General features: G+C 47.0%; 1 protein-coding gene across 4 annotated transcripts in view; it reads left to right on the forward strand.

The window, feature by feature from the left end:
* Positions 1 to 24,856, forward strand: part of RGS8 (regulator of G protein signaling 8) — a 130,099-nt gene extending 105,243 nt beyond the window's left edge. For 3 of the 4 annotated variants that reach the window (XM_040636306.1, XM_040636309.1, XM_040636308.1), the window contains 4 exons: positions 1,962 to 2,063; positions 2,907 to 2,971; positions 18,490 to 18,656; positions 19,872 to 24,856. In XM_040636306.1, coding sequence (XP_040492240.1) covers positions 1,962 to 2,063; positions 2,907 to 2,971; positions 18,490 to 18,656; positions 19,872 to 20,054 — 517 coding nt within the window. In that variant the 3' untranslated portion in view covers positions 20,055 to 24,856. The remainder of the gene's footprint in view (positions 1 to 1,961; positions 2,064 to 2,906; positions 2,972 to 18,489; positions 18,657 to 19,871) is intronic. The other variant, XM_040636310.1, reaches the window with a different exon arrangement.
* The last annotated feature ends 2,304 nt before the right edge of the window (positions 24,857 to 27,160 follow it).

Raw genomic sequence — 27,160 nt, forward strand, 5'->3', positions numbered from 1 at the left:
GTAAGACCTTTACTTGAATTCACAGAATGTGGTGACTTAAGGGCTCTTAATCAGTTGCTTGCATGGCCTGGTGGTAGAGCACCCCATAATTTATAAGAGTGAGTGGACATAAGAGGCTCACCATCGCAGGAGAGAGAACGGCTATCGCCAATGTTTTGAAACGCCACAAAATCAATGGCTTCGTCACGTGCCTGGCTGAGATAAGAGGTGGGAGCACAGGACGTGCAGCCCAGTTTTCTGCAGGAGAGGGGCTATTTCAGGGAACTGGGATGTTCCAGCTTTAAAAGGCTCTTGGAGATGGGCTGTGGAATACAAATGTTGTCCATCCTTGCCAAATATAATACCATCCCAGTAGACGTTTGTTGGATAAGATTTCTGTAAATAACCAGCTTGGGTCAGGGACGAAAACCCATTTGGAACGACAGGAAGAGATTGAATTGGATGGCCTCTAGCGTCTCTGGGGCCCAGGATTCACGAATCAGGGGAAGGGAAAGCCAGGCAGGAAGGACTTCCTTTCCACAGACAGAATAACATCTCTGGGACTATTTCTGTGGCACATGGTTACCAGCATGCACGTGGCAGTGCCCTTTTATAAGTCACTCTTCAGTCCTGATTTGATTACACCAAACCCTTCCCACTTACCTTTGCTCTCCATGCGAGGAGCTGCCACGGTTAAAGATCAGGGGCCAGAGAGTAAATATTTTGAGTTCTATGGGCCATACAGCCTGTGTTGGAACCACCCAACTCTGCCCTCGTGCTCAAAAGCAGCTTTAGACAATATGTAAATAAATGGGTGTTGTGTTCCAATAAACCTTTATTTACACAAATGGGCATCTTGCAGGGCCATAGTTTAAAAGGTAAAAGGGGGCTAATGTTGGAAGTCGGAAAGAGACATTAGTGTAATTGCTCATCGGACCTTCCATAACACATAACATGTAAATGTCTGGTCCTTAGGAAAATAAAAAATGTGAGAATTTTAAACATACATGTTAACGTTTTGGACAGGTTGACTGAGAGAAGCCAAAATATAAATAGGAATATGAGAGCTTAGTTAGGTAAATTAAAGAACGGAGAGAGGGACCCTTTTTTTTTTTTTAAAGATTTTATTTATTTATTCGACAGAGATAGAGACAGCCAGCGAGAGAGGGAACACAAGCAGGGGGAGTGGGAGAGGAAGAAGCAGGCTCATAGCGGAAGAGCCCGATGTGGGGCTCGATCCCATAACACCGGGTTCACGCCCTGAGACGAAGGCAGACGCTTAACCGCTGTGCCACCCAGGCGCCCCGGAGAGAGGGACCCTTGTTCTTAACTGCTGATTGTGCCAGCTGCTCTGGCTGTCACCTACAGGTGTTGGTCCTTGCTGGTTTGTAGCCGTTCATACATCTATATCCCCAGGTTTGGGGGATGAGTGGGGAGCACCTGAGTCAGCATTAATTTGCCTTAAAGCTTCATTTGTGCTCGGAGGTTCTGTGATACGCACCCCTGTATTATGCAAGCAAGCTTCTACTTTCCGTGCGGGTACCACTTCTGGGGCTCTGCAATTAGGAGCTGCTGCTGCTGCTACTTGGCCCTCCTGATGGGAGAGCAAAATGTGGATTGTTATTTTGTCTTCACTGTATTTCCTTTCCCTACAGAGAATCCTAATTTAGAAATTCTTCCAAGCTAATGACCTTCATTGACTTACTATCAACTTGAATGTTAGCTTTGAAAAAGCATTAAGCCTCTAGGGGTAGGGTACCTATTACTATTCCAGGAGTCAAGCTAGGGAGTGAGTATATATCCCTTGATCTTCTAGGTATTTCTCCTCTTGTTCATGAAATCTTCAGGGACCGCCTGGGGAAGGATGGGGGGTCAGGGGAGGCAGCTCAGGCTCCTGCAGGAGCCGTTCCCGGGGCCCTTTATAGAGCTGACAGCTACGATCATGACAGTTCCCCGTCCTTCTGCCCCTGTGCCTGTTGCAGGAACAAAGGGATGAGGACCCGCCTGGGATGCCTGTCTCACAAGTCAGACTCGTGTAGTGATTTCACAGCTATTCTTCCCGACAAACCCAACCGTGCTCTAAAGTGAGTAGTTTGGCCACGTGGCATTCCCAGGGTGCTCACCGTGGGGCGCCCACTGCTGGGCTGTAGGACCTGTTCTTCTCTAGTGAGTGGTTGACCAGATGAGCCTAGGAACAATAAAGCCCTGCCACTTGGCGGCTCCTTTTATATCCCTGAACGTGATGCATGGATGTGAATTTTCCTTTCCAGAATGTGTGACCTAACTCAGAATAGGGACCCTCTTTTTGTTTTTAAGAAAACTGTGTTATCCACCACTCTTATAAAGATGTGCTGAAGGATGTTTCTTGGTTCTACGTAGTCGTCAGTCTGAGCTCTGTTTGGAAACAAACACTCACATATATTCTAAAGCTCTGCTTATGTTCAGATAATCTGGACTCAGTGCCTATACTGGGCAAGTACTGGGTTCAATGGTGTCATAGATGCACCTCATTTAACCCTCACGGGGTTCGGGGATGTGGGCACCGTGATCCGTATTGCAGAGGTGAAGAGATTAAGGTCACACTAAAATATGGAGTTAGGAGCTCAGACTACCTTTTCTGACGCTAAGGCCAGTTTCTTTCCATTGTTATCTTAACATCTTTATATCCTGCGCTTTTTTAGCTTGGTTTTTTAGACTAAAAGCCAATATACAAATACACTGAATTCCAGTACTGAGGTTTGCCAGAGTTACTTAAGAATGTCCACATTTACAGCGACAGAATTGCAGGAATCCCGTGGTTTTCTTTTGTGCCCTGCCCCCTGCCCGCCATTGTTCCAATTTGGTCTCCAGAACAAATCTTGGTGGTTGCTGATGGAGAGGGGGAGTCATTTCAGAAATATTCAAGAGAGTTGTTTTTTCTTTCCTAGGAGACTATCCACAGAAGAAGCCACGAGGTGGGCAGATTCCTTTGACGTGCTTCTGTCCCATAAGTGTAAGTAGAATTCAGGTTTCCTCGTGTTGCAGCAAATCGTCCATTTAGCAAAAGAGGCACCAAATGCCCACCATGATCCAGGTACCATGCTGGGTGCCCCAGACAGCCCCAGTCCCTGCGCTCATGGAGCCTCCTGCTTAGGGGAGTATATAGATAACAAGATGCAATTTAAATGTAGTGGGAAGAGGGCCTTCTTTTCTGTGTTCTGGGTTGAAAGGATGGTCCCAAGAAGCCTTCGTGTTTTCAGCAGTTTTATCAAAAAGAAAGAATTTGGTTTAGGAAGTTGGAGTGATGGGCTCAGTGGGAATGACAGTCTAGTGTCCATCCTAGATCTTGCTTATAAAATTAAATGACCTCCCCCCAAGTCCCCGGAGAGCCTTGGTTTACTCATCCGTCAGATGAATATTCTGTGCATTTCGTTAGTCACTCGAGTTGGCGTAGTTTTGTGTTTTCTTGTTGCTTTTTATTTTGGGGGTTTACTACCCCAGCTGTATCACACTCTTCAGTTTCTGGCTGGGTAAGAGTTTTACTAGAATGTATTTCTGCTGTCCCTCCTCTTCTGTTTTCCCGTACCTCCCCCTACCCCCCAAAAAATTGCAGAAATAATCATGCATATTTCCCCTGGGAAGGGCACTTTGAGGCTGGCCAAACTTTTCAGCTCTTGCTTTTTTCTCATCACAACCAAGTCCAAATTCATCGGGTTTTAAAATCGTAGTGGCATGAAGGACATGTGAGTAGGAGAGCAGGGGTGAGGAAGAAAGAAGGATCTTTTGCAGAAAAAAGAAGGTTTCATGCAGACTTTCAGTACTCCTTTTAAATTCTTCCTGTCAATATTAGAAATCCTGATTGATCTGGGAGCAGAAGGGTTGCTTTTAGCATGGAGTCTTGTTTCCACTTAATTGAGGAACATGGTTTTGTACAACGAGGTTAAGGGCATGGGCTGGTAGTCAGACCTGTGTTCTTGGTCTTGACCCAGCTCAGCTTCTAGATAATTGAGCGGCCTTGATGGAGTCGCCCAATCTTCAGATGTCTTTAGAAGTGATTTTGCTTTCAGCTGGATGAGCACTTCCCTCTGACTAGGCCCCTGATCCTAATAAACTGGTTACCAAATGCTATAAATTTTGCATACATTAAATGCTATAGATTTTAAAATGAAATGCGAGATCTAAGAATAAGCATATATTTGTAGCATGTAGTTTTGTGAGACAGTCATTTTAGCGTTCTATGGATTACACTTAGGAAGGAAAACAAGGCAACAGAGAGATACATTGCGGGTGACATATGGCTTATGTCACAGACAGCAAGCTTATGCAGTGAATTTGCCAAGGTAATGGCATCCATACAATAATAGTTAGGATTTGACAGTAAGGCTTGTTCTTTATGAGGCTATTCTGACTTGTTTTCTGGAGTCCCAGTAGGCTAAACAAGTGTCACTATTAACTTACACCTTCTCTTCTGGCTCCTCTGCTGCAAGGTCATCTTGAAGTTTGGTTTCTATTTCAGCCTCATGACTGACTCACTTAGTTCAAGTCCCTGAGGCTATTTCCTCATTCCGAAATGGTGATAGAAATACCTGTGTGCTACCTGTCACCTGGGTAAGGGAATCTTCATGAGAGGACACCTTTAGGTGATTTGGGATTCTCTACTTAAAGGTGTTTTGTAAGAATACGGTGGTATTTTTTTAAATTATGCTTTTATTTCTCAAATGCAAAATAAACGTGGCTTGAGAATAAGTTTGCAAACTTTGCCGCCAATTATTAATGCTGAGCCATTATAGACAGAGTTTATGGTGGTTCAATTAGCAGAGGCAGTCTTCGGGTATCTTTGGATTGGTGCTGTGGCAAGACCTGGAGATTTAAGAGTTTCCATGTTATTTGATTCAGTGACTTTTAGACCTGAAGACGCTTGCTTCTGCTTCTGTCAGGGATGGCTTCGGTTTCCAGAAAGCAGGAACACTTTTCTAAGATGGGGATTCCACTAAGGGGTTACAGGCTGACAGCACATTGCTTCTTTGTCAGACCACTGCAGAAATAGGTTTTTTGAACTGTGAAGTTCTGTGATCCTGCTTGGAGTCTGATGTTCTGTTTTCATTTCTGTTTAGTACGGAAATAAAATGCCAATGGTGTGAATGTCTTTGAGAAGAAAGAGGCCTGTATTCATCATGGGTCACTGGCAGAATTTCAAGGTTTGAGAGCTTGACCGCTCTCTCCCTGTGAAGGCTAGGAGGAGTCGGAGCCAGGTTACCTTCAAGGGTGTTGACAACTTTCTTAAAGTCTAATTAATTTGGGCTAATATTGTGACTCAATTAGGGATGATTAAGCTTTTCCAAAGGGATTGCATGTGTGCTGGTCCCTTAGGAGGGACAGCAGTTGATCGGAGGTATGCAGGGTTTTCAATTAAGATAGCAAAATGTCCTAAAAAGTAAAGAAAGGAGAATCACTGAATGAGCTTCCAGAAAAAAAAATGTGCATTAGTCTAGAAACCACCCCCCTGGCAATCCTCTCTACCTAGGCAACTGTCCTCCCTGAGTTTTCTATTTCAGATAATTCAGATAATTATTTTTGTTCCCATTCTCAATTTATAGAGCATCTTTACCCTCCCTGCTCAGCCTGGCTGTTTTGGGCACTCATTTATTTAAAGAAAGGTGTACTAAGTGTTCATTATGTTTGAAGTCTGTGCTAAGCAGCTGGTCGGGGGCAGGGGCACCAAGATGAACAGGACAGTACCTCCCAGGTGGAGAATGCACACTTCGGAGACATGGACATGCATACAAATAACATAAGAAATAATCCAGTGTGCTGCCTACAGACGAGGGAATGTCAAGATTCAGATAGAATCCTAACATTTGGTCTTCCCCTTCAATTCCATTCTGTCAGTATTAGAAGTCTTCACTGACCTGACAGCAGCAGGTCTGCTTTGAGTTTAGAGCATGGTTTCCACTTAATTGGAGAACATGCTTCTGCACAATTAAGTTACGAACGTTAGCTGGTTGTCAGACCTGCGTACGAACGATTTTAACCCGCTTCTGCTTCCAAATAGCTGGGTAGCCTTGACGGAATCCCTCAATCTCTGGGAAAATCTGATTCTTCATCTGTGCAACGAAGGATCTGGAAGAGGATACCTCAGAGACTGGATCCAGTCCTACCCCCTCATTCTAGGATGCTGAGACTGGGCCATTAGCAAACACGTAGGCAGGCGCTTTGAGTCCACCACGCTGCCTGCAGGGTTATGTAAAATCACTTCAAAGCCGAAATGGTTCAAGCAACCAAATGAGGGGCTAACGCACCTGTGTTATGAGGCTTTCTCTTCCTTGACAGGGTCCCGCTGTGTGGGGAGCACTTCTCAGGTTCAAGCCTCAGGAAAAGAAGAAAGCAACTTTATTTTTTAAACTTGAGAGAGAAAAAAAATCTGGAAAGCAAATATTTGGAGCAGTTTGATTTCCAATCACAATTGCTTACGAGGATAAAGCTGAAGAAGCATGCATGGAGGTCTGGGGGCTATAGCCACCTGCTGAGGGCTTTTTTTTTTTTTTTTAACTAAGAAATGAAAAATGAAATTGCTGATGACTTTATTAGTTAGTGAAGGATTTCTTTTTTTTTTTTTAAGATTATTTATTTATTTGATAGAGAGAGAGAGAACACAAGCAGGTGGAGCAGCAGGCAGAGGGAGAGGGAGAAGCAGGCTCCCTGCCTGAGCAGAGAGCCTGACATGGGGCTCCATCCCAGGACCCTGGGATCATGACCTGAGCCCAAGGCAGATGCTTAACCAACTGAGCCACCCAGGCACCCTTAGTGAAGGATTTTTAATGTGGGTTAATTTGGCATCTTTTTCCTGCTCACCCAGGGACAGTTAGACTTGGTGTCTGTGAGCTGTGTACCTAGGCTGCCCCTGAGGGTGTGTGTGTGTGTGTGTGCATGTGTGTGTGTGCACACACCCAGAAGCTTTCCTGTCTCTGTAGCTCATACCCAGGAGAATGAAGGCTCCCAGCTTGCAGGGGATTTTTTTCTGATGGGTTGCTGGAGAGCGGGCACGAAATTATATGTCTTCGTGATTTGATTTCCTCATGAGTTCAGGCATATGCTTGTTATTGGTCCAACTTTTAGTGGGACATTCAGTCCTGAACTCTGAATCAGTTCAAACTCTGAATCTCTCTCCCTCCGTCCCTCCTTCCTTTGTGGGATTTTTTTTTATATATATAAAAGATGGATTCATTCCAGGTTTAAGGGGAAGGTGTAGACAGGGTTCCTTCCCCTTCCGTTCCCTTTCTTCAGCCTGATCCCACACCTGGATGACAGAGCACCTCACCCTGGGCATCCATTTGGTCCCTGGCTTTGTTCCACTGTTTGCACGGAGTGTGGAGGCCCTGTGCTGACCTGTCCCTGCCAGGCCCGGGGAGTGCCAGGTTAGTGGACTAGTACAATTAAATGCTCTTTTGCATTTGCAGAGTTAGTATCCATCTCTGCGAAAAGGAGACCAATAAAGAAGCTTTTACTTTTTTAAAATTAGCCCTTTTGGGGTAATGATTGAGATATGGAAAAATACAATGACTTGATCTGGTCACACAGCAACCAAGCAGAAAACCCAAAACAAGCAAAAACATGAAAGTTACGAACTAACGAAATTCCTTAATTATTCATCCAAATGGTCATTAGCTCTAGAATGTACAGTTTAACTATTGGGTGTCCATTTATTGCATAGCCCTCCACACATCCTTCAAGCCAAAAAATCCTAGAATAGTGTTACTCAAAGTGTGATCCAAAGAAAGCAGCACCAGCAGCTGCTGGGCACTTCTAAGAGGTGACAATTCTGGAGTTCTGTCTCAGACCTACTGGGCCAGCATCTCTGGGGGGTGCGGGCGTGGTAATCTTTCCTGAAGCCCTCCACTAATATTTATGCCCACCCAAGCTTGAGAAGCACTGCTCTAAGACACAAGGAAGTCAAGCGATGAATTTGGAGCATCTTGGTGAGGCAGGAGGCCTGTGCTTTCCAAGAAACCCACTGAACACTAGCTTACAGCCTTCCAAAGTTCTGAGGCGGCACGTCCCTTTGATGATACGTCACCCATGTATCACAGATGGCCCATCCGTAGCAGGTATGATGAATGGTGTTCGCAGTAAATAAACAAATACAGCAAGTGTGTTTTCTGGATAAGTTGAGGCTAAGGGTTAGAAAGAGATATGGGAGGTAGACACAGATTGAAAAGAAGCTTCTCTTTCTCCTTGCCAACCTGTCTGCATGGCTGTAATTTTTACTTGCACCCAGGAATGTGGATGTGTTTAGCCTTTCTAGAAGGAGTGCCTGGAATAGATAAGACAGCTATTCCAAGCCCGCAGCAAAACATTTGAATGAAAAGCAATTGAATGGGCCTCCAACACCCACTCCGTGGCTTACCAGCTACGTGACCTCCAGCCAATTACATAACCTCTCTAAACCTCGCTTTCCTCATCTGTAAAAGGGGAATGACAAGACAGTTGTTTTGAGAATTAAATGTGACTGTGGTTGCAAAATGCTAAGCATGATAACGTGACATAGAGGGGGCTCCATAAAGGAGAGTGATTTTAATTATTTTTGTTATGCTACAACATTAAATTCACTGAGAAAACTGGGACTTCACACTTCCTGTATGCTAGAAGTGGCATCAGCTTCCTTCCATAGGCAGCTGAAAGTTAAACACAAGGGTTGAGTGGGGACTATAATAGAATTGCAAGGAGGCTTATTCAAATCCCTAATACCTCACCCTCCTTTGTCTCACGAGCTTTTGGCATCCCTCCCTCATCCCTTCCCAGTTTCCCCTCGGTGTATTTCGAGAGACTCCGTCTGGGGATTTGGTTTTCAAAAAGCCCTGCAGGGGAATCTGATATGTTCCCTCTTTGAGCCTCCCTACAGTGTTCTTTTTTTTTTTTTTTTTTTTTAAGATTTTTTATTTATTTATTTGACAGAGATAGAGACAGCCAGCGAGAGAGGGAACACAAGCAGGGGAAGTGGGAGAGGAAGAAGCAGGCTCATAGCAGAGGAGCCTGATGTGGGGCTCGATCCCACAACGCTGGGATCACGCCCTGAGCTGAAGGCAGGCGCTCAACCGCTGTGCCACCCAGGCGCCCCTCCCTACAGTGTTCTTATATCAGGCTAATTAAACGAATATTCTTGGACATTTACTTCTTAGAATCTTTTAGGTGATGGACTGGTGCACCTGGAGTTTTATAATACTTCTCTTGTATTAAAGGAATCATTTGTGAATGCTTTTACCCTACTAGGAACCCTTCTCTTTTGTCTCCCCTTTAATAGAAAACTCCTTGCTAATTTCTCACCATAGTTGCAGATTCAGGCTGTACCTTGGTTTTTTGTGGTTGCTGTGACTCGACCCAGCTTCTGCTTGATAAAATAGAAAAGAACATTGGACCAGGAGTTGTAAGACCCAGGCTGTCCTTAGTCTGCTGCTACCGTGTCCTGCAAATAAGAAGCCACCCAACCTTACAGCCTCACCATTCCCTGCTCCAGTGTAGGGCTTGACCCTAAGATCGCTCACGTCCCCTCTGGCTCAAAGAGTCTACCAACTGTCAAGTCCTACTACTATTATAACATACCATCTTGCTGTATGTACACTAACAAAGTGAAGATCATTGAAGAAAATTATGTTAATCACAAGACTGAAGTATAATTAGCATGGCAGTTGCTTCCAATAAATGTCAGTAACTGGAAATAGTTTATTCTCTAAATAATCTCCTTACCTAAACCTTACTAAGCCTGAGCTATTTGTTGAAAAACCTGTATTTTATAGATAACACACACAAAAAGACTTTGATCCTAATGCTGTTCTTATCACAAATTTCAAAGTGGTGAACTCAGTTCTGAATGAAAGAGATTTTTGACTTCACCATTGGTATATGTATCCTGGATTTTATAAATATATTTTCTTTTCCTATCCTCTGTCTGACCTTGAACCCATTAACCAGTTTTTGTTTTTGTTTTTTTCTATCGATCAAGGATGCAAGAGGACTCTGGTCTTTGGAACAGCACTAAACAGAGAGGTTCCCCCCCACCCAAAAAAAATCTTTCTTGTGATCTTGTATTTTTCCAAGCCTGGGAAGTGAACGAGGCTCAAGCCCACCCCCATGCCAGCTGAATCAGGGCTCCTGGACCTTGAACTGTTACCTAAGCCACCCTCCCTGCTGCACCAGCTGCACTGCTCATTCATAGTGACCCAGTTTCTTTTCTTATGTAAGCACCCTGCATCACAGAGCGAAGAGGGAGAATGCCAGCGGCAGGCAGCATGTGTGGCCACGGGGATGTTCTTGGAGATTCTGTGCATGCTCGGGGATGCCAGGATTCTGCCGAGTGTTCCAGGAATTCTGGACACAAGCCTTTCCCTTCCTGTGACTAGATAGACACTAATTTTAAAAAAATGTGTAATGTTCGTAAAGCCTTGACTTCTTAGCATGCCATACAAAGAAAACCAAAGTGAACTGAAAAAATGAAACCAAAAAAAGGCAGATCCTCTTGTTTCTCTCGCATCTTCCTGAACTGTTCACCACCTACCACCTTTAAGTGACCAGGATTGTTTGGGGGGAATTAGGCATGTTTACTCTGCATGATGACTCTGTAAGCCACCAAAGTACAGGCATAATCGTCCTGAACACGCACAGAGCACTCACTGAGTGTTGGGCCCTACGTGTAGTAATTCATCTCACCCCCAAAGCCCCACGAAGCAGGTCGTGTTAGGATCTGCATTTCACAGATGAGGGAACCGAGGCACAGAGAGGTTAAGGGTGGTGCCCAAGGTGACGCTGAGCTAGTTATGTGTCCGAGCCAGGACGGAAGAGCTTCAGGACTGAATCCCAGGCAGAGTAGCTGGAGGGATCAGAGAGAAGTCACTCTTTCCAGCTCCTTGGAATCTGTGGAGGTACTAAAGGGGGGCCTCCAGTCCCCTAGGTATCTGGGAAGGAGCAGGGTCTGGGGTACACACGGGCCCAGGCAGAGGAGCACAGCTAATGTGAAACAGGTCACACTGAGAGATGCCAGGAAATGCTCATAAGCCTTTCAGAAATAAACGGGCAGCCTTCATTGTAACCAACCTCAGGTTATGGACAAGCAGAAGGGAAGGAGAGGGTCCTGGTGAAGAGAAGGAAGGGGGAAGGAAGGGCAAAAGGGGACAGAGGACAGAAGAAAAGGATGAGGGGCTGAGAAAGATGCTGAAGAGTCAGAGAGAGGACAGAAAGTTAGCTGGGAAGAGGTGGGAGAGGTTAGAAGGAGGAGGAAAGGCTATAGCTGAGGAGAAATGCCTGTGCGTCTGGTCCCATTCAAGTCCTTTGTTGGGTCCCCTTAGCAGGAAAGGTGGGCCAGGCCTGGGCCAGGTGGTCTGTATACAAAGGCAGCTGCTGCCACCTGCTCTGGGAAGGGGAGGGGTTCCTGCAGCCTCCGGAGAGGGGGGCCTCCTACCCCTTCTTACTTCCATTGTTCTCAGGTAAAGTTTTTCTCTGCGCGGTGACCCCCCCCCCCCCACGCCTGGTTCAGAGGACAGGCTGGGGAGAGATTGCGACCAAGAGGGGTGGGTGAGCAGAGGAGGGGGCTGTGGACAGGCACAGTCTATGGGGGGCTTTGTGAGCTTTCTCTTTGCCACAATCTGTTCTCTAGATGCTGCAGCTTCTCAGGTCCAGACCTTCCTAGGCCTCCTCCCCACTCCCTTCCCCATCTCTCCTCAAGCTCTTCTTTTGAAATCCCTGACAAATTTTAAGTGCCATATTTCGCTTTGGTCCTCCTCACGCTCTTTCTGAAGCCAGCCGTGGAAATTCAGGGGACTGCATCTTGGGTTGAGGCTACCTCACATCTTTACAAAGTCACTCAGCCATGCTTTGTTACGGTGTCCCCAGGCCTCCATTAGGGAATGTGCCAGTCTGCTCGGTGTGACGCCCCTGCGCCTCAGGGAGGTGGCCGTCCTGCGGGAGAGGAGAGAGTTCAGGCAGATGCCAGGGTATTGGTAGCACCTAGTGGCCTCAGTTGTCACCACAGATAAGGTGATGGCAGGTGTCCTCCCGTGGGAGAATCTCTAGCTCTGTAAACTAGCCGTCACATTTACACTATGGTGATGTGCTTTCAGTGTGGTTGCTTGATTTGGGGTTTTTGTCCATCCCTCCTTTGGAGGAAGAGCTAACGTGAGGCTCAGCGGTGATCATGAGAGGAGACACAGGCTGAGTGGGCTTTCAAGTCACACAGACGTGTGTGAGAATCCGCTGACCACCTCTTACTGGCCGAGTGGCACCACACATTGAACTCAGACTCTCCAAGTCTCGCTCTCCCTCTTTGTGAAAGAGCTTCCATACGAGCTAACATGTATTGACTGCTCGTAGTGAGCCATGGGGCACATGTATGTGGATTGCCTCATTTCGTCCTCATAACAATCTGGGGCAGTAAGTCCCAGTATTATTCCCATTTTACAGAGGAGATGAGGCAGGCTTCAAGATGTTAGGACTTTTTTCTGAGGCCGCACAGATTCAGACCCAGGCTGTCTGACTCCAGGACCTCTGCCTTGACAATAGGGTGGGTGTGAGGGTTAAATGAATTGATATACATAGATTGGACAATATAGAACTTAGCCTGGGATAAGTCCTCAGTGTATGGTGGTGACGATGCTGCTGAGGGGGAGAGTGGGAAACAATTGGCTGAGAGCTGTGTCTGACGCAGGCATGAGTTGCAAAGGGAGCACAGAGCAGAGCGCTAACTTCCCCAGGGAGAGTTAATCACATCCATCCCCCTCACTTTACAGTTGAGGATGCTGAGACCCAGGGAAGCTGAATGTGTTGTCCAAGGTCATAGAGCTAATTATGGGCCTGACTCTGATCAGAACGGATGCTCCCAACTGGGACAGTGGCGGTCCTGTCCCAGGTGGACCAGCAGGGTTCCATAGGCTGCTTCAGTGAAGCCAACAGGCGATCATGAGCTGGGTATGAGTCTGCCACACATTTTATTTCAAATCCCCATCCCCGCGTGAGTCAGTCTCAATCGCTTACAACGTCACTCAGTTGAATTCTGTTGCCCATGTCCATCCTTGTCTCTAGGTTGTTCTGCTACTCCAGGATACTTCTCTGCCTTCCACAGTGTGTCTTTTGATTTTTCCCCACCTCATCTGTTGCTATCAACCCTGGAAACATCACCGTCCCTGGAGTTACTCATGGCCCCTTTGTCTTGGGCTGAGACAGCACTCCCCTCCCTTCCCCCCTCCAGCCATTGCTGGTGTAGGTGTCCTTTAGGCCCCGCCATCTTGCAGAGCCAGGGACTGGACCACTGACTCACATAAGAATGCAGGCTTTGTAGTTTGGCATCCATGCCACTTACTAACCACTCGGGCAAGTGATTTAACTTCTCTAAGCTTCCTTTATCTCACTACACAATGGCAATAATTCAGGACCTATAACATAACTTCGCTATGCGGAGCAAATGCCAGCGGTTCACAGAGCATTTAGTGTGGTGCCTGGCCCAAAGTACATACACAATCAGGGCCTGCAGTGGTCATTTTCAGAATTCCTCCTCTAATGTCAATCTTTTTTTTAACCTCCTGTTTATCCTTCTCCCCTTTTCCTGTGTTCCAACATTCAGATCCTAAATCCTTGCTGTCCTCTGGGTTCAAGCTTCCTTCGCCAACCTGGAACTGATGGTCCTTTCTTTGAGCAATGGGCACGTCCCCAGAGTAGAAGTTCTTGCTCCCTTCCTCATGCATCGTAACCTTGTCCAGGAGCTGGAACCTAGGACTTCACAAGTCTTTGCCTGTTTCTTACTCTATTCCTGCTCATTTTTCCGAAGTACCTGTTCTGAACCCTTCCCAAACCTCTATAGCACACACTGGACTTACAGTATTCAATTGATTATTTTAAATTATTGCTCGATGTTTGTGACAGTAGACTAGCTTTTGCGAGTCTTTCTGGGAGGTGGTGACTTCATCTGATTTACTCATGCCATATCCTCAAAGCCTAGCACATGGAGGCAGACTGCCTTCATGGGGCCTTTCCCCCAAATTAATGAAGACCAAAGCTGTTCAGTCTTATACATCTCAAAGATGCCCCTTCCCTGACTTGTTCTTTCTATCTTTACCCACCCCACTTTTTCTCTACTTTTGACTTTAAGGAAGACAAGTTCTCCTATTTCTTCTCGGTCCCTCTCCTTGTCTAGGATTTGCCTTCACCAGATATATTCTTTTGATTCTTTAATCTTTCTCTTCCCTTGCTCTTTTCCTTCTGCCTGCAAATATATCTGAAAAGACCTTGCTTTGGAGTCATACGGACCTGGTAACGAAACTTGGCTCCTCTTGGCAGCTGTGGAACTGGGACACTTATTCGACTTCTGTAAGTAAGCCTTAATGTCTTCATTTGGAAAACCAGAGTGCTACTATTTATGGATCAGCATTGTTGTGAAAATAAATTGAGCTGGTGTTTGCAAAATCCCCAGCAAAAAGTATGGCATATAGTAAATAAATAAAATTTCCTGCCCCAAATCCTAAATAAATACATAAAAATAAAACACTGCCATCCCTGTGTCCCACCACCTTCTCCAGCTAAAATCAGACAGGAACTCCTTCATTTCCCTGCACCCAAGCTAGAAACTTCCCTGTATCCACATGCAGCCCTTTCTCTTCCTCTCCATCATAATTCTCTTCTCAGACCTATTTCTGTAACTTCTGAGGGGTAACATTTTATCAGTTAAACTCTTTCCTTTAATTTCAACTCCTTCTAGTCAACCAGTCTTTTCTGATTAGATGAACATTCAAACATACTCAAGACCATCTTACACAACAACAACAACAACAACAAAACATAAGAAAACACACAACAACAAAACCAAAAACCTCCAAACCTTCTTTCCTGACCTCCTATTTCCTTCCAGCTATGCCGTCTGATCTCTCTCCTCCCCTTCTTGCAAGAAACATCTACACGAACTGTTTCTGCTTCCTCTCCTCTCATTCACCCCAGTGTTCACCACAGTGCCCAGGGCCCCCATCACACACTAGAGCTGCAACTGCCCATGGTTGCTGAGTCTCATCACCAAATCCTCAACTCTTTCTAATTATTCAAACATTCTTAATTATCGGCCTTTTCTGGGGTGACTCTCCCTTCCTGCGATTCTCTTCTCTGTCCCCCCTTCCCTTCCTCCACTTCGCTTCCTGCTCCTCCACTTCACATCTCAGCTTAAAGCTTCTCCCTCCTGCAAGTCTTCCAGCAACTCCTTAGGTCTGGCTCAGGCATCCCTCCTGGGCACTTTCACAGCAACCTACGCTTCCCCTGCCATTCCACTTACCATGTGTACTGTAACTACCCAATTATGTTTTCTTGTCTCGGATGGCCCTTCCCCTGCAGGTTCTGAGAGCTGAGTTGTGCCTGTTTTTAGCACATCTCACAGAATGCCTGGTGCCCTAACGGGTGTATGGAAAAGCACATGGATGAACGGAGGTGGCATTGTTGCTATACTGGATTGGGAGTTAGTATACTTTGTATTTTCAATGCTGCACAGTATTACGGGCATGCACTCTGTCAAGCCTGTTCTCCAAGCATCAGCTTCTTCTCTGTACGATTGGGAGAAGTACAGCAACATTCCTGAGAGCACCTTGCAGGTGTTCTCTCTTTTTCAATCCACACAAAGGCTCCACAGAGCTGAGACTTTGATGAAGGGAGATAATGTCCATCTCTTGTCTCACATGGGGTTGGGGAGTTTCCCTAGCAGGGTTGTCTTCACCAATGCTATCAAGGGAGGCAGAAAGGCAATTTTCTCTATCTGTAACTGGATTCAATTTGCTCACAAACGCCTGTTTTTGCTTGATGGAAAACAGCACAAAATCTAACACAAACAACAAACTTCAGCTTTGCCATTCAAAGTATTTGGTCTCTTCCAGTTTAAAAACAAGAGGCCTTTCCAAGTTACTCTTCCAAGCCACTTTGAATTTACTCTTTTAGATAAATGCACAGTGTTTTAGGGTTCTTCCTCTGCCCTTTCCTTCCCATTTCCTGCCCACAGGAGAAGGCTTTTGGCCTGTGGTCCTCATGTCCTCCCTGCAGTCGCTGATAGCATCCATGGCTCTTGTCATGTGTGGACCAGTCACTGCTCAGAGACCGCCTTGCTGGACCAGCTCCACCTTGGCTCTCCTGGGCCCTGAGTCTCCTTGGAGGCTTCCACAGCTTCAAATGGTATTCCATCCAACCTCTGCCTGTGGCCTCTGCTACAGAGGCCCCTTCTGCAAGCAATGGCAATCTCCTGGCAGGCAGGCTAGCTCTCAGATCCGAGTTCCTCAGAGCCTCTGGAAAATTCTGGATTATGTCTATAAGAACTTGGAGGAAACAAGGTGTGGCAAAAAAAGAGCATCCACAGGGGATTTTATGGGCAGATTTTATGACCTGTTTTCTGATTTATTTTGTACATTAGTAGTTATTTAAAAAATTGTTAAATTGAATGAATGATTCTCTGGCCATCTCTCTGCCTAATCATTGCCATGTTAGTGTTTCACGCTCTCTTCGATTCTCATTTTATCTTGGGTTTCTACTCCCTCCTTTCAGGGTTTTAAACCCAGTGTAGGAATGAAGGTGCGTGGGGCCCTGAGCCAAACTCTCATATGAGTCTAAACTCTGCTACTCTCCTCTTCCTTCCCTGGCACGGGAGCAATTTTATTTCCATCCCGCCTAATGGGAAACAACCTTACATCATGTTCTGCTTTCTCCATACTCCTTATGTTAGAGGACCATATGCCTTGTCTTAAGGTGGTCATATGTCCTGGGTTTTGTCGTGGCACCACGGTTTATGCCCATTGTTGCCGTGCAATTAATAGGCATGCCCCCCTTCACTCTCAAAAATGTACTGGCTTGGGGGGTAAATTTCGTGGCTACCCTACTTTTGTTAAACACTTTAAACTCAGGCCTCCAAACTTAGATTCCTTTTCGATTTAAAATTTAACTTTGGGAATTCCATCAAAACCCTTTTCTCTCAAGTTCCTGGCTCTTGCAACTAAAAGTCTTGGTTTTTTATGACTGTTGTTCCAGTGTAGGGCATTACAACATCTATTTTGAAAGACAAAGATACCCAATGACTTTTTAATTAGAAAAGAAAATGTTTCACAAAAGTCAAAACAAATATTTAACTATGGTGATAGCAGGGCACCACCAATCCGAGGGGTGGTCCGGGCGGCACGTTGTCCTAGTGCACACTGGTGGGCCTCAGAGGCTCAGGGGATCCCCTCCCTCAGAATTAAGAACTATTGACATATTGTCCTTTTAACAGGTTTTAGAAAAGAAAGAGAACATTCTAGCCAGAGTCATTTTTTCCCCCAAATTTTATTTATTCATTTGAGAGACAGAGAGAGAGAGACAGAGAGAGCCCAAGCAGGGGGAGAGGCAGAGGGAGAAGCAGACTCGCCGCTGAGCTGGGAGCCCTATGCAGGGCTTGATCTCAGGACCTGGAGATCATGACCTGAGCTGTAAGGCAGACGCTCAACCATCTGAGCCACCAGGTGCCCCACCAGGGTCATTTTTAACCAAGGCAGTCACTTCATTCTAAGCTGTGTCCGCCCATCCCTTGAGGACAGTTTGTAGAAGAGGCTATAGCTCTTATTTGAGTAGAGGAGAGCGTGTGGAGGGTTTAGATAATTTACAAAATATATCTTAATATAAAAACATTAACTGAATGTCTAGGCCATCAATGGATGTTGTTTTTCAAATCCGCGTGGTAACCCTGCTTATCTTATTCTGATTAGAAGCTCTGTTACATCGGAAACCGGGGATGTACTGTATGGTGACTAACATAATATAATAAAAAATCATTAATTAAAAAAAAAAAAGAAGCTCTGGCAATATGCATGACATGATTTTAAAAAATGAAAAGGTGTGTTCATCATTAAAGCATTTGGAGAAAAATTATAATTAATCTTAATTAAAACATATAATTTGATAAGCAAGATCTTTTAAAATGAAGTATCCATAGCCTGAACTATTAAAATACAGAACATCGAAAGTTTTTTAAGAGCGGCTGGGAACCCCATGAAGGTAATAGAATGGCTTTAATGACTGAATTTCAGTGTTTACTTTCAGACATTCTTCTGGTAGTAGTGAAGGATGTGCCTGAGGCATTCACACCCTCCTGTCGTTTGTCTTGTAACAGATTGTTTTTTCAGGGTGGACTCGGATTAGGGTAGGGAATGCATTACAAATATTACTTTGGCCTAATTAGAAACACAGATTCACCATTGGACTCAGGGGACAGCAGACTCTGCATTAGGGGACAGGCAGTGACCACCGAAGGGCTTCTCATAATCATTACTACTATGGCTTCTTCAACATTTCTCCCTCACATTGCTACAATCCTTGAGCAGGAAGCAGAGCTTGCCTCCAAGGGTACCTGTGTGTTTAAGAGATAGAGTCTTCAAGAGGATGAGGGGCTGGATAATCAGGGCTGGTCTCCCATTATTGCTGCCTTTCTCTCTTGCTTCTATAGTTCATGAGCTTAAGCCTCTTCCTCTCTCTCTTCCTTTCCCCCTCCTTCCACATCCACAGATGGGGTGGCTGCGTTCCGCGCCTTCTTGAAGACGGAGTTCAGTGAGGAGAACCTGGAATTCTGGCTGGCCTGTGAGGAGTTCAAGAAGACCAGGTCAACTGCAAAGCTGGTCTCCAAGGCCCATAGGATCTTTGAGGAATTTGTGGACGTGCAGGCTCCGAGGGAGGTGTGTTGGCGGTGCCAAGAGTCTTGTAAGACCTCTATCCGTGGCTCCTGGCTCACATCACTCTCCTTGTGGGGGTTTGAGCCAGTCTTGATAGGTACTGTCTTCTGAACTGAGCCTTGACTCTCTGATGGCTCTTAATGAAAAAAAAAAAAATCACTTTTAAGGTACAGAGCCCAGGACTTCTAAAAAAGGTCTCTGTTAGGAGTGTTTTAGCTGTTAGACATGCACCTGCAGGACCTGTGTTTCTATAGGGCTTCTGCAAGGATAGATGCCATTGAACCCATGTTAGTTTTCCTAGTGGAAGGCAGCATGGCTTAATGGGATGAGCACCCACTTCAGAATCTCGTTACTAGCTATGTGGTCTTGGCCAAGTCACCTAGTCTCTCTGAATCACATTTTCCCCAATGTAAAAGTGTATAATATCATGTATAATATCACCTACCTTTCAAGACTTCTCTGAGTATTAGGGATAAAGCACCTATTCAACATCTGTCACTGCTTCTTAATGAGTAATTACAGTCATTTATATTATCTTATGATAATTTATTATTATAATAAAATGAATTTCTGTGTATGGCTGTGCTGAGTTATAAAACAGAATTTTACTTGGGAAGGTTTTATAGAAGAAAAATATTTGCTATCTGTGAGTTTCAGTGCATTATATACCTAGAACTCTTCAGTTATCCTTTGACTCGTGATGTAGGAGGTCTTTGGCCAGTGGCCGGGATGCTGTAGGCTCCTTGTAATGCTGCTTGGAACAGAGATGTCCGTTATAACCATAGTCTCTCTTCCCAGGGCATTTGTTTCCTTAGTAGTTAAGAAAGCACAAGAGGGCAAGCTTACTTTACGGAATCCACATTAATACTTACCTTCAGTCTCAGCCTTTGTCTGACATGGTGAAGACCCCTGGCTTCGGAGTTAAGTGATTTGGGGTTTTTGCCTTGGCTCTGTTACTAACTTTCCATACTACTTTAGACCAGCTTTTTAGTAACTCCTTTCTTCAGTGTCCTTATCTGTAAATTGGAATGAGGAATATCTGGTTTTTAGAGCTCGCAGGATTCTTGCTGGGATCGGAAGGGATGACTTCCAGGAAAAGCATAAATAAGCTGACATATGTAAGATACTGTCCTTAATAATTATTACATAACTAGGAGCGGTTGCCAGGCACCTTGGCCCTTGAGGGCCTGTGACCATGCTCTCTGTTTGTGTCTCCAGGTAAACATAGACTTCCAGACCCGAGAAGCCACGCGGAAGAATATGCAAGAGCCATCCCTGACTTGCTTTGACCAAGCCCAGGGAAAAGTACACAGCCTCATGGAGAAAGACTCTTATCCCAGGTTTCTGAGGTCCAAAATGTACTTAGATTTGCTGTCCCAAAGCCAGAGGAGGCTCAGTTAGACCTCAGATGGGGACTCTTGGAGATCACTGGCTTTTCCCCTCCCTTTGCTGCCAAGACCATATTCTAATGTGACGTGTCATGGGTGTTCAAAAGGCAATGGCATTTAGGTTGGGAGCCTGAGGATGAGAAATGGATGAAAGGCCACTCCAAAGTAAGATCCAGTCCCCAGAGCTTGGACTCTATTCCATTTACCTATGTTTGTGTTTCGGTTAGTGGTAGAACCTTGCTGCTGTAACCCTTCTTCTGGGTCAGCAACTTGCCCTCCATAATGCCTTGGGTCATCTCTGCTGAGAAGACAGATTTGCTGTGCTGGGCTAATGTGTAAATAATGCAAATGCAATTTCCACCACTTCCACACCCTCCTCAGTTAAGATTTCTGACCCTAACTTGTACTACACCCCTGTGAGGAAGAGCTAGAAGGCTCTGGTTCATGTTTGTGATTTGCTGTCACAGTGTAATGGCCAGTCCTGGGTGCTGAGACCTCACAATGTAGGAGAGAGGTTTCTGGGGAATCCCAGGTTTCTAGCACTGTCATTGACAGGTGGCCTTGGGAGAGGGGCAAACTCCATGAAGTTGGCTATTTCTTCCATTTCCATTGGACCAGTATGAAAAGCTGTGATCACTGCCCATCTTAGCCTAGGAAATTCACAAGACTTTTTTTTACCCTCGCAATTCCAGGAAGGGTCTTAGGAGATGTCTTTCATGACTTCTGATGTGGAGTTGCTTTTAAGAAAGATACAGCTTGCAAATCTTCCTCGATTCTACCAAGAAGTATTCCAGAAGTCAAATGACCAGGGAACGTAGCACCAGTAGACTTATTGTGCAATGGGGCACCATATACCCTTTCTGTTGCTTACTGTATTCTCTGCCCTCACCTCCCTGTGGCATCACACATCATTCATCTCTTAGAATGACAGACAGCTTGACAAAGGGAGGTGAATTCCCATAGCATGGACAGCTCTCATGGTGCCTAATAATTCCCTTGTCTCTCCCTGTCCCCCCCTTCCATGCAGGTCATGTAATTATGATGGGGGAGAATGGGAACTTAGGCTGTAACTCTTCAGCTTGCTTCCTGGGAGCATGCTTTCTTAGAAAGGTCTCTCTCATGAGGGCCACCTTGGCTATTCAGCAACTTCCTTCTTGATCTCTGACCTTTTGGGATTGAACATGGAACAGGAGGTGAGGCTAAGATCACTGTGAACATCTGGCTGTGGAGAATCTTCCTAAAATGCTTTCATGCTACCCTGAGGCTGCTTTTGGAAATGTGTCAGGAAACTCTTCCTTGGAGGATGAGCTTAAAGCACTCTAGCTGCCTGAGAAAAAGTGGACTTTGGCACAAGTTTGCAGTGCCCAGGATATGAATCCTCAGCAGAGAGACCAGAAAGTGGAAGAGGAGTCTGGAAGAGGCTGGTCTCCAGGTGGACCAAATCATAGAGAATGTGGTGGAGGTACTATTGGGATAATTCACAGCCAATGGATTTGGATTCATTGCAGATCTCCAAAACTTTCAGCTTGACTAAATGAAAGAGCTATGATTAGACACAAGCTCTGGAGTTCAGGTGATTGAGAACTGGGCCGAAGCATTCTCCCCTTGTGGAGTGATGGGCCCCTTTAGATGCACGGGATTCCAGTGTTTGCATTCCTGTCCAGTAACTTTGTGAATCTCTTCCTTCTTTGGCTGCAGCTGGACAAGGCCAAGGAGGCTCTTGAGTCCCACTGGGTGTCCCATTGCCCTGCCACGACACATTATATCTGTAAGTGAGGGTTGGTGAGTCTGTCTGAACCATCATGGAGAGAGAGAACACATGCCTCCTAGCCCTCACACGGAAGCGTCCTATGAAATCTCATGTTCAAGAACTCTGAAGCCTCAAATGGGTGTTCCTAGTTTGATCAGGTAGTATTCCCATGGCCCCACTGGTAAAAAAAAAAAAAAAGAACCCATTCTTATCTAAAGCTGCCAGAATTAATTTGATCAAATTCTTGAACAGGGTATTTTAAACATTGTTTACATACGAAATGTGTATCTGCTGCCAGCTCTACTGTGGAATATGAGGTGCATGTGAATTGGAACAGCACAGAGTTATGGAAAAATGAAATGTTTGAGAGGGGCCTTTTTACCACTTCCACTATCCCCAGAAGTCTGCACAAGAGTGTTGGGCAGTGGCCTCACCTGAGGCCTGGTCTTGCCAACCGTTGGTGGAATGAAGGCCGCAGATGGTGGTGTCATGGCGTCGGGTGACTTCCTCCCACGATGGGGAGGCGCGAAGGACCACGCTTGGGTATCCTGAATATTGCCACTATGTGAGGTTATGTGGGCGTGTGTGTGTGTGTAGAGGAACGTGATAGCTATTTTTATGGTACTCCCGTGGAGTGTCTGCGTGTGTGCGTGTGTATGTGACCACTGTGAGCATGAGTCCAGTACACCACAGAGATGGTCTTCCCATGGGGTGGAGCTGTCCTCACACCCTTTCTGTCCTGCTTCCCACAAAAGGCACGGAGCTCTCTGCTCTGATGCCGATGTTCAGGCACTTAGGTTGTGCCAACCCAGATTTTGGTCTGTGACGAAACAGAGAAATGTTTACAACATCTAGAGCAATATCAAAGCATACCTCATCCCTGACCTTCCATGTCTCCCAGCGCTACCCTCTCCCCTAGTTCCTCTTCCACGGGCCCTCGTCCACCTCACTAGGCAGGCGTCTGCCACTTCTTCCATGTAAGGTCTTCCTTTGGTCCTCATGCGGGGCTCGTGCTGTGGACTGCCTTCCGGGCTCAAGTCTTGCTCTGGGCCTGGGACCTTTGAAGACCCAGGGCAAGCCAGGGCAGTAGGCCAGGCAGAGCTGTGATTTTTAGGACTGTTCTCTACCCCGCAAGTGGCCTTTTGGCCCCACTTGAGTGTCAACCTCTTTCTAGGCTGGTGTGAGATTACCTGTTGCCTTTGGCAAACCAAACAGAACATAATCAATGACAACCATTCATAGCCCCAGGGCGCCGGTGGGGTGAGCATGGCTAGGGCTTAGGGGAAAGCCTGTTACAAGTGCGAATTCCCAGGTGGCACACCCAGAGATGCTGATCCAAAAGGCCTGGGGGGGGGGGGTTACCCAGAAAATTGCATTTTTAGTAAGTTCCCATGGAGTAGGCTTTGAAAGAAGATGGTCTTAGACAGTGGCTCCCAGCATTGGCTGCTCCTTGGAATCAGCTGGGGAGTTTTCAGACCTAAATGTCTAGGTCCCACCCCAGAACAGCTTGGGGCTGGGACCCAAGACAGCCGTGGTTTTTAAGGTACCCCCGGTGATTCCCGCACGGAGTTAGGTTAGGAAGCACTGGCCTGGGGAGTGAGGAGGAGCACGGCTGAGCTTACACAGCGGCGTGGCCTGGAGGGCTGGAGCCCACCCAGATGCAAACAGGCACCGTAGCCAGGAACCCGCCAGCCCTGAGTCGGACTCTGGGTGACTGCTGCTCTGTGCTGTCTCAGCCTGATGTGCTCCTTTGAGATAAAAAAATGTCTCTGCCCCAGCTGCATGCGGCATGAGGCAGCGGGTAGGCCGGTGGCCGGAGCTCTGGAGGGTAGTTGAGTCAGAGAAGTTTGGCTCTGCATCCGAGTCTCATTCGTAGTGCTTCCTCCAAGCTCGCCTCCTGGGCTTCTCCGTTTGTGTGTGTTCATGGGTTCTCTGTTGGGCCATTTGCATTAGGTTGTGCCTCTGTGTCCATGGCCGTGCGACAGGGTAGTTGGAACTCAGGTAGGGGGCGAAGGGTGTATCCCATCCTGGGAACATCATGCTCCTTGGGGCTTTCTTTTCCAAGGCCGCAGTGAGGTTTCAGTTCCTGCTCTAAGCCCTCATGATTCCCTTTGGTCTCAGGCTGGATGGGCAGCTGGAAGATTCCTAGCTGATTTTCTTCTCTGGTGCTCCCCCCAGAACTTGCTGCTCTGGACAAACCAAAGCTGTGAAATGGCGTTCTGCCCGGGAGCGGGCCCAGCCTCTGGGTGCAGGGAGGGCCTGGGTGCTTTTCCTCGGCAGGGCCGGGGTGTCCCTGGGACCCTGGATCCTGGACTGTGAGGAAAAGACATGAACCCATTGTGTGGAGAGCTGGGGGACGGTAGGAGCGGGGAAGACTGAAGAGGCAGGAACAGGGTGGGAAAGACAAGCGGATGATGCGGCATCTGCTTCTCCACGACGCGGAACGGACAGGTGAAAAGCGGCACATTCAGAGGTAAGACGGCCCACATCGCCATGAGGGCCCTGAACTCTCCTGAGTTGTGCCTACTTCCAAGCAAAGCAAGAATCCCATTTTCCATCTGACTCTGTCCTGCAGTCGGCCGAGTGTCAGCCCTCTTTAAATATGTGTCTCTCCGGATTAGAAGCAAGAGAGGCGGCAAAGTCACCCCTGCCTTCGAGAACCTGAGCCATGTGGCAGGAGATCGTGGAGGAAGAAGCCAAGAGCAGAAATGTCTTCCTGTCCCCGTGGCCTCCCAGAACCCTACAGGATGCTGTGGACCGAGATGGGAGACTGCAGGATGGGGCCACTGGCCTTCCCAGGTGTGGGGTCCAGGCCCTTTCAGTAAACTGTGCCCTTGTTGGTTGTTACTCCCTTTGGACCCTTCTGCTGCCTTCCCTCTGCCATGTGCGGGACGCGGTGGCTGGGCTGGGCGTGCGCGCCAGCCTCGGTAGCGTAGCCGAGTCACGCAGCGTGCGCTGATGGAGTCCTCTCCGAGTTGTTTCATTACTGTGCAAAGTGGAATAATGTCATTCACCTTTACCATAGACAAGGCTGTGAGAACATAATAAACAGAACCTGAACACGCTGCCCTTCGCTCTCTGCCCACATTTCTGGCCAGCGGACTCTTCACGAGGAGACGCTTCCTGTAACACATGGACCCCCCCGGGGGGGGCACGTGGCCTCGCCAGGCAGGGACTGGCACGGGGCTGGCCCGTGGGGAAAAGCAGCCACGTGGGTGGAAGTGGGGTGGCGCAGGGGTGGAGAGCGACTTCGGGCGGCGAGGGTGGCTTTGGAACTGTCAAGTGCTATACAAACACGAGGCGGTGTTTTTATTAGCACCACCTACTGCCTGAAATGCAGGGAGCGAAAAGGCTGAGGGACGGTTTATATATTTGTTCAGCTGGAGCAATCTGAAAATGGAGTGGGCTGATCTTGCTTATGACCGCTCTTCGCTTCATACAATCAGCGTGTCCCTGAAAAGTGTGCTTCAGTCATCAAATCTGTGAGAGTCTCTGGTGATCGGGTCCCGTGGAGAGGACTGAGGGAGAATGAGGTGTAGTGTGTCTGCTTGTCAAAGCTCATTTGTCAGGTGTGGGGATAAGATCGAGATATATAAAATCTTAATAATCCAAATAATTAAGATGCACCAGAGAAGGTCTATCTTTAAAGGAAAGTTGATATTTCTTCAAAGGTGAATGCTTTGGGTTAAATGAAAAAGCCTTTTGTAATGCAAATGAAGGCTTCCAAATTCCAGTTTGGTGGACTGGACTATGAGTGGTAGCAGCCTAGGCTGGTGCAGACGGGAGGCTGCTGTTGGGGAGGGCGTGTGACTGGTTCCTCTCTTTCCAGGCTCCCCTTCTTTGCCCCCCACCCCTGTTACCACTTGGGTTTTTGACCCCTTCAGGACTGAGAGAGCAGGGAAGGAGGAGAGGGAAGGGAGCAAGGGAGTCCTACCTGAAACACATGACTTCTGGGATAGGCCTCACTCTCTCTGGGTCTGGGAGACCTCTGCCAGGCCCTTCCTGGGTTCATTGGAGCCCTCCCCTCTTGCCTCCAGCTCCCCAAACAGGCTGAATGCTTTCCTACTCTGGCTGGTGGCTTGCCCTGTCCTGGGAAGTGCCCTAACTTTCTCTTCTGCCGTCTGTTTGTCCCTCCAGGACACCCTTTTGGAGAGCTCCTCGGATGACCCCATGCCAGTCTCTTTGTCTCAGAGCCCCATAGCTGGCCCATTAGAAGCATTTGGGTCTTTCCTGCCCCCAGAATCACAAGGCAGCAGCTGCTCTGTCTTTGCTCTGCAGCCAGGGCCTCCAGCCAGCCCATAGCTCATGTTTTTAATTTTCCAGGCTGGGGTCAAGATTCCAAACCTCCCTTTCTGAGGGACTCACTGTACTCACTCTCCCTGGGGGTGAGGTGAGAGACAGGCCCTTAGCCCTGTGGGAGGGGGGTTGGACTCACCCTACGCTAAAAGCTTTCTCCGAAAACCTTCACAAATTCTCTCTAGCCCCTGACCTTTTTCTCTGTGGGACAGGTTTTGAATGCCCCTCACTGGTTTTCTACTCCCTCTCTGCAGTGTTTGCTTGGTCTGGAACCCTTTGGATCTGAGATCTGTCTCCGAGGCCTTGACAGAGGCTCTTTCAGAGGAAAACACTTAACACTATGCTGAGCATCTCATTAACATACAACTAATGTGGGAAAAACAAGCAAAATCCCTCCTGGTCCTTTTGTCTCCATCAACAACATGGCCAGAGGAAAACAAAAGAGAAGTCATTGATAGAACTCCCTCCTGAGGTAGCATTTCTTAGTTGAGGTCTGTCCTTGCCCCTTGTCCAGGAGGTATGGGACAAAGCCATTCTGAAGGCTAGAAGGAGAGTGTGGGGACCCTTCATGGGTGCTGCCTCCTGTGTCCACGACTGATTCTACAGCACAGAGGGGAGACCAAGTCCCTGCCCCACATCACAGTGGCTGCATGCCCAGCCGTGGAGTCAGAAAAACACAAGCCTGCGAGAACTGTCTTTGACTGGGGTTCCATCAGCACACTCTTCCTGCTAATTTGGGCTCTGACGCTAGACTGCCCGAGTTTGAATCCCAGCTGCTAACTCGTACATGTGGTGTGAGCCTAGGAAAGTTATTTCCCTGTGCCTCAGGTTTCTCATCTGAAAAACTAAAGTAAGGGCAGAGTCGACCACTTGGGGCTGTTGTGAAGACAATGTATACAGCAGGCACACAGCAGGCGCTAGCTGCTGTCTTCTCTCTCACCGGGCTCACTGAGACTCAAGCCAGCACCTCCATTCAGAGCTCCCTTGCTTCTTGGTAGAAGCAAAAGGACACCACTCAAAGCAAATGATGTTACATGATCAGCGTCTCCTGCCCTGCTAAACCATCAACTTCC

The sequence above is a fragment of the Ursus maritimus genome, unplaced genomic scaffold (assembly GCF_017311325.1).
Source record: "Ursus maritimus isolate PB19 unplaced genomic scaffold, ASM1731132v1 scaffold_2, whole genome shotgun sequence".
Taxonomy (NCBI): Eukaryota; Metazoa; Chordata; class Mammalia; order Carnivora; family Ursidae; genus Ursus; species Ursus maritimus.